General features: G+C 40.4%; 1 protein-coding gene across 1 annotated transcript in view; it reads right to left on the bottom strand.

Moving 5' to 3' along the window:
- Positions 1 to 533: 533 nt before the first annotated feature.
- The window catches only part of LOC118573395, a 120,190-nt gene continuing 108,371 nt past the window's right edge, over positions 534 to 12,352 (bottom strand). The window contains exons 11-12 of the mRNA XM_036173691.1: positions 3,145 to 3,280; positions 534 to 1,184 (exon numbers count right to left, since the gene is read on the bottom strand). Of these exons, the coding sequence (XP_036029584.1) occupies positions 1,085 to 1,184; positions 3,145 to 3,280 (236 nt within the window). The 3' untranslated portion in view covers positions 534 to 1,084. The remainder of the gene's footprint in view (positions 1,185 to 3,144; positions 3,281 to 12,352) is intronic.

A 12,352-nucleotide genomic window follows, 5' to 3' on the forward strand; every position in this document is an offset into this window, starting at 1 on the left:
GATGAAGGCTCCATGATGACAGTTAGGGTATTCACTAATCTTATTACTGGAGTAGGCTAGTTCAGGCACCCTCTCAACTCTTGCTAGTAGTTTGAAGTGGGGTCATCCTTGTGGATTCCTGGGAACTTCCCTAGCACCTTGTTTCTCCTTATTCCCATGATGTCTCCCTCTATCATGGTATCTCTTTCCTTGCGTTCCCACTCTGTCCCTGTTCCAGCTCGAACCTCTTGTTCCCTTATGTTCTCATCCCCTATTCCTTGCCCTTCATTACCAACTTCACCCCCCAGTTTGCTCATGTAGATCTCATCTATTTCTCCTTCACTGGGCTATCCATGCATCCTTCTTAGGGCCCTCCTTGTTATCTAGCTCCTCTGGAGCTGTGGGTTGTAGTCTGGTTATCCTTTGCTTTATATCTAGTATCCACTTATGAGTGAGTACATACTGTGTTTGTCCTTCTGAGTCTGGGTTACCTCATTCAGGATGATATAGAAACAGCATTCTTTATGAAAGGACAGACTTGCTTTCACCTTCTGTCATGTGGATATGAGTTACTTCAGGGTATTTTAATCTTACAGCTGAACATGCAAGAAATCTGTGGTCTATGTCCAGGATATGGGGCTTCCAAAATGCGTTACAATCTCCTCAATACAACATAGGGGTCATTACACCAAGAAATACAGCCAAAACTTTTTCTTGCTTTCTTCAGATTTTGCTCTCCAGGTCTAGAGTGGTTCATTTTAGTTTTGTAGAAATTCACATGGTGAGTCAGATCCATGTCTTTGAGATTTATCACTTAGATTCAGTATATTACCTTATTTTATTTTAATTTTTAAAAATAGCTTCTAGAAATTCTTGAGGAGAACTCTACCTGAGCAATCCTGGGGCAGTGCTTAGGACTGTTCATCATAAGAGAGCCTAAGTAAGATGACTTCCTTTGGTTGAAACACTCACTCATACTCAGTTGCTCCAACTTTTAACACATAAGGAGTTGATCCATTTGAAAACTGTACTTCAGAAATGTTTCCTTTCTTTCTTCAAGTTGGGGACACCCTCGTGGAAACTGTCTTTTTATTTACAGTTTCTTTCACATTCTGGTCTCCTCTAGAGGTCGATTCATGAACTCTTGAATGGCCTGGTCCAAAGGAAGCCATTTTTTGATGGATGTTTTCAAAGCTGTAATCCAGCTGCAAGAGAAAGAAAAACAGAACAGATCATTAAACCTGTCAGGCCCTGGGGAGGTAAAACATGACAGAACTCTTTAATTTATTTTCTAATTGTTTCTCTTGGTTATTTAGTTTGGAATTAATGGGAAAAACATACTCTATAGATTTCAGGTTGAATGAGAAGGCAAAATGTAGAGATGGCTCAATAATAAAAGTAAGGGGCATAAGTAGAAGAGAGGAAGATGTTCATAAATAGTGATCAATGGAACCATATCATCTGAAAAATTGTTAATAGTATTTTGTTAATTGTTAATTTCATTAGTAATTGTTAATAGTATTTTATTTTCATTTAACCTTAAGCGTTGTTGATCAAACATGAAATAAATATTGTTGTATTGGCAAAAATATTTCTTTGTTTAATTCCAGAAACCCTACATACCTTCTATCTAATTAATGCTCCTTTTCTTTGTCTTGCTTTCATTTTCTTGGACATGTTTTATGAATCATTGTTTCTAAGGGTAGGAGCTGTATTACTAGCCAAACAGGAATAACAACCAGAAACAGTTCCCCAAGAATATTTCTAACAGGCTATTTTAGGAACACTAATAAATGAATTTGTGGGTCTCTCTAGGTGTGGACTCTTAACTTCTATTACTTTCTAAACTTACTTAAGTGGAATATAATGAGCTCTAAATTCTATCCAGTTTTTGATTTTCCACTGTTACTCTTTGAAATATTTCTCCAATGGTTCAATATTTTTGTTTGTTTGTTTTTTACTGTCAAAGAATGGCCTATGAATCTAACAGCCAGCCCCAACTATTGAGCATGCTGTAACAGAGAAACTAGTAGGTTTTATCAGATGGGACTTAGATCAGTTTCAGTGACCCTTGCTCTGGTGTGCTAGTTGAAGCCCTATCATTTGTATCTGCTGGCCAGATGTGCAGAAGAGAGCCATGGCAGCATACCTAGCAGCAACACACCTGCCTCTGACTCCAGTGCCTCCTTCAAAGGAGAGGCAAAGGAATGTTTACATAGTGGGAAAAGACAGATGAGGTCCTCAATCTCTTGTCTACGTGGCTATTTGAGGACGATCCCTAAAGTCCTACCTTTGGAATTTTGTGTTTAAAACATAATTTCTTATAAATGTCCCTAGAAAAGTGATATCAGGTCATCAACTGGCTTTAGTAAGGAATTTCTTTATGGGATCCTTGTAGTTGTAATAAAAGGCCTGGGACAGGTGGGAGATTATTGTGATGCAGGTGAGGGTAGGCATGGAGTGCAGAGGGCATGGGCATCTTGGGGAGGCTGGAGAGGTGGAGGAGGATGCTGAGTAACTTGCTCTCTACAGTGTTGTGTCTCATAACTTCACCTCTCTTGTATTTCAGAAGCATTTGAGCTCAATGTTCACTTGTGAATGACAGCCTGAGATTGAACACACCACCAATTAAATCTGTTTTATTTCCTTCAATGGCTTACAATAAAACAATCAACCAAATATAAATGGACAAATCCATGTAAGTTACGTGAAGAAGTCAAATGACAGATCTATTTTTTACACAATTAAAATGTACTAATAAATATAATTAAAAAATGTATGGAGTATTTCATTGGTGAAATTACAGTATTTACAAATTGTAAACAGTGGAGGTGTGTTTGTTCCTTTGTTTTTCTTAATGTTGAAGCCTGAGGTACCCACTGTCTTGGCAGGAATTCTGGTTACTCTATCTTCATTTGGGGCAAAAAAGTATTTCTAGAGAAGTCACTGAAAAAGGGAAGAAAGAAAAATAATCCGGGAGAACAGTCAGTATGAAACCTACAGAGAAAGGATGGATTTCCCTTAAGGAGTGGAACTGGAAAATGAGGGGGTGAGTCTACAAAGGTGACCTTGTCAAGGTTGACACAGAGGGAGGATGGGGAGATCTTGGCTGACCACTTGTGGAGACTAACACACAGAGAAAGAGGACAGGAGGTCTTGGCTTACCGCTGATTTTCTGTTTTATTTTCTGCACAGAAATAGAAAGTCTTGAACTCTTCTGATGGAGGTTTGAGTTCAATTACTGATTGTTCGAAGCCATGGGTCTGTTCAGTTACCCTATATCCTTGGAGATACAGGCCGCCTACACAGGGTGAAATCAAAGATGCGAGGAGAGAACAGGGAAAGTAAGGAGGAGAGAGCATCAGAAAAGGTGTTAAAATTCTGTGTATGAAAGGACTGCTTTTCTCTCTCTGTCATCACAAGTAAGGAAAGTAACTTCAAAAGAGGCCACACACTGAGTAGTGCCCAGCAACAAGAGTGGCAGCAGAATTTGAACTTCTCAGTTCCATTTGTAAGCGATCAAACTCTGTGCATGGATAAGCTTCTTCACCAAAAGGATATAGTTTTGAAATAAAATTTCCATTGTCAAAGAGGAATAGCTGGAATACCATTAGAAGAAAATTAAATAGTATTTCTTGGGGTGGAGTCATTAAAACATACTTCCTGAAGTATGATGAAGGCTGCAGGCAGTTTCTACAACCAACACAGATTCTCACCCTCTTTGTGTACTGCAAATCCCACCTAAAATATGTATCCACGGGGTGACAACTAAAGTACCAACTTGAATTGGTAATGAGAATAGATAGATTTACTGGTGGTAAAAAGTGAATTTCCTCTCATGGTCCTTTAAATCTAAGAGTATTGCTTGGTCTGAATTTTGTTCCCTTTTTGTTTGAGGTTTGTAAGGATCATGGTCTAGGAGAAGATTCTAAAGGGTCAAAACTCTTGTCAGTTTCTTCTGCTCTGAGGTAGCCCAGATCTCGTCCAGAGACTCGGCCATTATTAGTAATAGTAGTGCTAGGATGTTTAGAGGTTCACCACTCCCATGTCACCTTGTTGTCATCCCCTAGCACCTCCAACAGTGACCACAGTGTACTTCATTACAAATGCAAACAAAAAAATGCCACCGTCTACTTGATAGCCTCAGCAATGATGATGTGCAAGTATGAAAGGGAAGCTTGAGTAGGGTTGACTCTGGCTTCCTTTAAGTCACTCACTATCCGCTTACTGTGCGAGGAAGACAGGCATTTTCACAGAATGAAAGGTTACGCAGAATGAAGGGTTTTATACTTTAGAAGTTAGGGAAGGGTTGTTTATTTTTATGGGGGATGCAAAAGGTGATATTAAATTCCCTTTTTAAATTTTTAGTTGAAAAGAGTCCATTTTGGAACTCTTGGAAAAATATTGAATTCAGAAATGGATAGATATTTTCTTCTACCTTAGTTGACCTCAGGGATATGGTGCTCATTCTCTGGGATAGGGATAGGGTAATACCATTCTCTGAGATAGGCTGAGAGATGAGGAGTGGATGGATGGAAAAACTTACTGCAGCACCACTGACTTGCTGTGGGATGTTCTGTATGTCAAATATGTTGCTCTGATTGGTTAATAAATAAAACACCAATTGGCCAGTAGCCAGGCAGGAAGTATAAGCGGGACAAGCAGAGAAGATAATTCTGGGAAGTGGGAGGCGCTACTCTGCCAGCCACCGCCATGATAAGTGAGGTGTAAGGTACCGGTAAGCCATGAGCCCTGTGGCAACTTATAAATTAATACAAATGGGTTAATTTAAGATATAAGAATTAGATAACAAGAAGCCTGAGCCATTAGGCCAAACAGTTTAAATAATATAAGCATCTGAGTGATTATTTTATAAGTGGGCTATTGGACAGGGCTTGGTGGGGGCTGGAGAGCTTCTCTCCAGCCACACTGACTCTTCATATGGAGGGTACAGATCAATGGTCTTACTTTACTTACAGCATTTGTATAATTGTCAGCTTAACTTTCCTCGTGTCAGACAGAAATACCACCCATAAACAGTCACTCATTATCTGAGGTGCCACCCCCAGCTGTTGATAATCTCTACCTACAATCCTCTCTACGTAGTTGCTCGTTTTCCTGCAGAGCCTAATAGAAAATCCATCTCACAGCACACACTTCTCTGTGTTTGCTTGCTTTCACTTAGCAGAGTGTTTCCAGGGTTCACCCGTGTTAGACATCAGTTCTTGATTTATTTCTATTGTAGCATGATGCTCCATTGTGTAGACATAGCACATCTTTTGTCTCTGTGCTCACAAATTGATGGCAGCTGAGACTTGCTCAGAGAGGAGAAGTCACTGTCTTCAGTGGTGTAACTATTCATGCTAGAGTGGATGGCTCCACACCCGGGCTGATGAAGACATCAGTGGGTCACCAAAGCAAAAGACAGGAAAGTGTGATGGGTATTTGGAGGAAAGGTGCGTGGGTTGGTGTGCAGGGAGGAGGGTATGAGAGGATGGAACTGTGTATTGGTTATTATTCTATCGCTGTGATAAAGTGCATGACCAAGGCCACTCATAGAACTAAGAGTTTAGGGCTCGGGTTCCAGAGGGATATGACACATCACAGTTGGGGAGAGCAGACTGACATGCGGCTAGAGCAGAAAGCTAAGAGCATATAGCTTGAACCACAAGCAGGAAACAAAGAGAGCTAATTGGGGATGGCAGTAGTTTCTGGAACCTTAAAGCCCACCCCCAGTGATGCACTTCCTCTAGCAAGGCACACTTCCTAACCACACTCAAACAGAACTAACAACTGGAAACCAAGGATTCAAATGCCCGAGACATAGGGGAGACATCTCATCCAGACCACCACAAGGTGTATGACCAGAATGTATTATATTCATGTATGAAATAGTAAAAACAAACGGATATTAATAAATAAAAGAGTGCAAAAAAAACGTTTGTTGCTACAAACAACAAAGCCTTGTATTCATTCATCTTCCTAGTCACTTGCAGGGCTTGCACGACAGCAAAGCTTGTCCTGTCAAGCCCAGGAGCTCACTTAAGGAAATTTCTCTGGGTCTACGCATCTTCGTTAGTAACAGTAGTTATCAGTCCAGTCCCATGTTAGCTGAAAGAACTGTGTGAGCATGGTTTGCCCTGTTTACTGTAACAGGGCAAAATAATCTTTCTGAGAACTGCACACAGACCTTGATGTGATTTAGTGACAAACAACAGTCAACCATCATGATTTGCTACTTCTAGCTCTGGCTGGAGGGAGACAAAAGGGAATATGGGCACAGCTTCATGTAAAGGCCCTTGACCAAGGGACTTTTGAAATAGTCTTAATATTAGCAGGCACATAGAGCCAGAGGTACATTTTGCTAAAGGACAAATACCTCTCTTGAGACTTAGGCAAAGAAAGCCTTCCGGGAACAGAATTCTCTCCAATTCACCCACTGTACCCTAGAGGCATATATACCTAGCTGAAAGAGAAAATGTGGGTTTAGTGCCTAATATAGTTCTTACAGGAAACCAGGGCTACACTGTTTTCCACAGCTCACTCCCCCCTCCTTTCTACTTTTATTTTTTCCCCCTCACTTCTTATTATCCTCAGTACTTTCTCGGCACTGCAGATAAAAAGAAATAGCATGCCAATATAACTACAGCTACATTCAGGAACAGGTAGTATTACATGAGGTCTCCCAGCTCTACAGGAGGGTCAGTGGACTGAAAACTATTTAGAATATAGAAAACAGTGAAGAAACTCAGATGGACAGGATTTGACCACAGGAGTCTAGTGTCAAGCTGGAAGCAACAAATGACAGGTGTATTACAGTGTAACCCAAAAGCAATGGCTAGCTTTATATCTCTTCTTCTAAGATTCTGACATAAAGCTCACCATTGGAGCTGGGTAGTGGTAGCACACATATACTTAATCCCAGCACTCAGGAGGCAGACTTGGGTAGATCTCTGTGAGTTCGAGGCCAGCCTGGTCTACAGAGTGAGTACTAGGACAAGCTCCAAAGCTACACAGAGAAACCCTATCTTGAAACAAACATACAAACAAACAAACAAAAACATTACCCACTGGAGTAGGCATGTACTCAGAGACTAGAGGCTTTTGCATATCAGTGTTTTTCTAATTATTTTGGTTGTGATCCAAAGGTCTTACAAATGAGTATTATTCTATGTTTTAATATAATTGATGAAAAGTTTTGAGAAGCATTACAATATACAATGTTTTTTCATTTAAAGAATTTTATTTATTAAGTAGTATGTGTGTGTGTGTGTGTGTGTGTGTGTGTGTGTGTGTGTGTGTGTGAGTGAGAGAGAGAGAGAGAGAGAGAGAGAGAGAGAGAGAGAGAGGCAGAGAGGCAGAGAGACAGAAACAGAGACAGAGAGAGACAGAGAGACACAGAGAGAGAGTATCAGGCATGTAGAGGTCAGAGGGTAACTGTCATGAGTGTTTTCTTCTATCAGGGTTTCTGGGGGTGGAACTCAGGGCATCAGGCTTGCAGCCTTATTCACTGAGTCATCTCATTGGTGTGTACCATGTTTCTAATTCAGTTGTTTTAAAAATAACCACAACTGACCACACTGTTTCTATGACTTAGAAACTGACGAAGAGCCCTTAGTATGAGAAGCCCTGTAGTAGTAAACAGTAATCATGCTCTGGTTCAGGATTATGTCTGCCTGGGGAACGAAGACACGGAGAGTTGTAACTTGTATTGAAGCTATGCAGAGCTCTTCGTGAGCACAGATAAAACAATTATTATAGATTACAGCATGTCAAGTGTTACTTCTTTGGCATCTCTGGCAAGAACTAAATATGAGTACTGGACCTCCGGTGTGTGTGTGTGTGTGTGTGTGTGTGTGTGTGTGTGTGTGATAGTTCATATTGCCAACTTGAAGGACCCATTTATGAGCCAAGCCTCTGGGCATACCTGTGAAAGGTTATCTAGCTTAGGTTAGGATTTTCTTGATTAGGGCTGAGCTGAGAAGACCCCTGCATATATATATGAGAGGCACTTTCTGGCAATAGCCCAGATATGAGGAAGCCCAAGGGAAGGTTTCTGCCTTTGTGCCTGCTTGCTGTCACTTCTTGCTGGTGAGTTGTTGCTGCTGCTACCGCTGCTTCTGTGGCTGCCATCTTCATTGACAACAAAACACAGTTTCTTCAGCTTTCCAGTGTGGACTGAAGACCAGTGGCCTTCAGAAATCTTCCAGGCCTCCAGCAGCTGACTGGGACTGAGGAGGGATCCAGCCTTATTGCCTGAGCAGCTGCTGGGTTCCCAGTCTCCCCAGTAAGAGACAGCTACCACTGGACTCTTTAGACTGTACTGTGCAAGCCAGGCTAATAAATCCCTTTATTATAGAATATATATATGAATTATATATATGAATGAATCAGTCCCCCAGGAAAAGAACTAAGACCTGCTGAAGTGCTTGCTGAGGGTGGAAGAAATACAGAATGAGTAGTAGAAGAAGGTAGTTATAAATACCAACCAAGGCCATATGACCAAGTGAAGAAATGAAGATTATAATCGACATGAGTGTTTCTGTCATATTTTGTTAAAAATATGTTTGCACAGATATTTGTGTTTTCTTTCCTATTTATATATTGTAACATCAATTATGAGACTATCAGTGGTTATTTATATATTTAAGTTTTGAGATACTAACAAAATGTTACATTATATCAGCTATAGTTACTGTCACTGTTTTCATTTGTAAATTAAGCACAACATAAGGAGATATGACTATGTGATGACTATACTTAGTTGTCAACCTGACTACATATAGATTTAAATAAAATCAAGAGGCTGGATACACTTATGAAGGATTTTTCTTAATTAAGTCCTTTGAAGTCAGAAAACCCATTTTTAAGCCAGATCTCTTGATTTTGCCTTCATGGTGCATACTTATAATAATTCTCAGCCCATTAAGGATATCAGTATAAAGTTCTCCCACATGGGATGTTAAACAACCCCATCCTGTGCAATAGCCTTTGGAAATGATTCACAGTTTCCTCAATTTATAATTTATAGTATATTATATGGATGATATCTCACTAGCTCATAGTATGCTGTCCAAATTGGACAAGCAAGACACAGAAGAAAATGACTGCCGAACTTTGCCAAGACCAAGTAAGATAGCCCTTCAGAAAATCCTGCTTCATAGATAAGTCTGTCAGATATTCTAGGCCCGTAGACCAAAGATGGATGCCCCAATGTTACAGAGGAACCTAGGGTGTTTGTCCAGTCAGCCAGCCATTTCTGTCATTTCTTAGTTTTGAAAGTTGTTTACTTTGCACTTCCTGTTTACTCAGGTAATATTATTTTTGAAGAAATAAAGAAAATTTTGCCTTATTGGGGATTGTAAATTGCTCCTGAAAAAATACAAAGAGGAAACTATTAATTACCTAGGATATAAAATGGTTTTCAACCTTAAGTGATAAGGACATGAACAGTCCAAGATTAATTAGATTAACGCTTCAGGTGTAGGCTCCATATGAAAAGCCTGCTCTATCAGTTCTGAAAGAGGCTGTTTATCAATTCCCAGTTGCTGCATGTTCATCTGGGTCATGTCAAAAACAACTTCTGTGTGATTAAGAGGAGAGTCATCACGCTGTTCATCCTGATTGATAGAAAATGGGCCATGGAGTGATGTGAGCTTTTCCATCTCTTTAAATACCCAAGAGAGTCAGAGTTGTCACTAGAGTCTTCCTTCCCATTTGGCATGTCGACAAGTATTAGCTAAACATGAGTACTAATGCTAAACGTAGAAATCAAACAGCTCAGGTTTCAGATGTCCACTATTGCTAATTATTAAATGATCATTCAAATAGCAGAAATTTCAACCAGCAATATGACAACTGATTTTCTTAAAAAAATCACAAGACAATGGGAAAATGGGGCCAATTTAATTGTTGGGTAGGGGAGAGGTCAATATAGAAAGAGAGGGAGGAAGGATAAATAACACCGAGGATGTGTAAAATGGCCTTAAAGAGTCATATTATTGGATGTTTGTCTCAAATTACTTATAATACATATATGGTATACATACTTTTGTTCAATGAATGTGCTGGATAGTTTTATGTCAATTTGACACAAGTTTAAGTCATCTGAATGGAGGGATTCTCAATTTAAAAAAATGCCTCCATAGACAGCCCCTGTCCCCACTGTTAGGAATCCCACAAAAGGACCAAACTATGCAACTGTAACATATATGCAAAGTCACAGACTCATGCAGGCTTCCTGCTTGTTGGCCCCATCTCTGTGAATCCCTATGAGCCCAGGTTAGTTGATTCTGTGTGTTTTCTTGTGGTTTCCTTGACTCTTAAGGCTCCTACAATCCTTTCTCCCCCTTTTCTGCAGGATTCCCCAAACTCCACCTAATGTTTGGCTGTGGTCTACATCTATTTCCATCAGTTGCTGGTTTTTGAGACCTTATTCCTCATACTGGGTTACCTTCTCCAGCCTTAATACATGGGGAGGTGATTAGTCTTGCTGGAAATTGATATGCCACGTTTTATTAATACTCATGGAAGGCCAGCCCTTTCCAAAACAGAAAAGGAGGAGGAGTAGATTGGGGGTGGGGACAGAGGGGGTTGGGGAGGGACTAGGAGGAGAGGAGGAAGGGGAAACTGTGGCCAAGATATAGAATAAATAAATTTATTTTAAAGAAAGAAAAGAAAATGCCTCCATAAAACTGGACTACAGGCAAGTCTGTAGGGCATTTTCCTAATTATAGATAGATGGGAGAGCCCAGGCCATTGTAGGTGGTGCTATACCTGAGCTAGTAGTCCTCAGTTCTGTAAGAAGGCAGGCTGAGCAAGCCATGATGAATAAACCAGTAAGCAGTAAGACATCTGCATCAGCTTCTGCCTCTAGGTTCCAGCCCTGTTTAAGATCCTGTTCTGACTTCCTTCAAAGGTGAACATCAATATGGAAGAGTAACCCAAATAAACCCTTTACTCCTCAAGTTCCTTCAGTCATGGCGTTTCATCATAGCAATAGTAATCCTAACTAAGACGATGGAGTTAAGCCACTTTAGGTGATAATGCTATGATTGAGAACCATGGAGTGCCTAGCAAAAAACCCAGCACGAGGTGATAAACCTCCTTTTGAATTGTTGGTTAGAAGATTCAAGGAGACTCCCCAAACAATATAGGTTACTGCTGTTGCCCATGATTGCCTTCCAGAAATTGAAAGTAGGTCCTTATTGCTGAAAACACCAGGAGCTTTGGAAACAGGGTTTGATCTGGATCTGTCCTGAAAGCCTGCTTCTCTGGAATTAGCTTCTAATTAGTACCAGAAGATGCTATGCAAGATGCCAGTGGAGGGAAGTAATCAACAGTCCTACCCAGATGTGACACCTATGAAGCACAGCAATGACTGAACATGTCAAGCTCTCCCTAAATTTACAGTAGTGGCACTCATTTCACAGCACTGTAACTGGGCTTAAGGCCTGCACAACTCAGGGATAGTGAGGGCATAGATCGCAGAAGAACCTACCTCTGCCACTTTAGTAAACAAGTATAATTATGGATTGCATTCTAAAGCCCATACTTACATCTGCAGGTAAGTGCAGCTCTCATCCTTTATCAAAGAAGACCCTCTTGGCAGCAAAGTGAAACCAACCGTAGCTAAAATGTACAGAATAATTATTCCTGGGTGCCCAGTGCCAATAGAGCTATCTACAATGTAAGCCCTACATCTTTGGCTCAGGGAACATCATGAAGGAGAGAGCCGCAAGGTTTTAAGAGCTGGAGGAGCAGGAATTCTGTTGTGAGAGCATATGTCCTAGAAATGAAAGGGCTGCTTTGCCCGTGATACCTTGACGAGATGGTTGCCTAAATAGGGCCTGCCTGGTGGTAACACCAAGAGACACACTGACATGGAAGGGGGACTCTCACTGCTAGACAAAGAACTAGAGCCTTCGCTAAACTAAACAACACTAAACTAAAACAACTAAAGACTGAGAGGGAGAAGTCGTCCTCATCATTTAGTCTTCACCATGGATGAAATCCTAATTGGTTATTCAACACCAAGTGGTCAGCCCTGAAACCACACACACATGCACACACACACACACACACACACACACACACACACACACGCACAGCACTAGACAAGCTTAGCTTATATATGTGCTTATATCTATGTAACAATAGTAATTAAAGAAAAAAGGGCCATTAGTTTGAGAGAACACAACAGGGACATGGGAGAGGTTGAAGGAAAGAAAAGGAAACAGGGGACTGACATATTTGAATTTCAATTAAAAATTTGAAATAAATAACTTAGATAATATTTTTTTAATGCGAGAGAGTTCTTTTGTAGATTTCAGGTATATTTATTTTATTATCGATATGATATTTTTATATCTAT

Source organism: Onychomys torridus, chromosome 23, assembly GCF_903995425.1.
Source record: "Onychomys torridus chromosome 23, mOncTor1.1, whole genome shotgun sequence".
In the NCBI taxonomy this organism is placed as follows: Eukaryota; Metazoa; Chordata; class Mammalia; order Rodentia; family Cricetidae; genus Onychomys; species Onychomys torridus.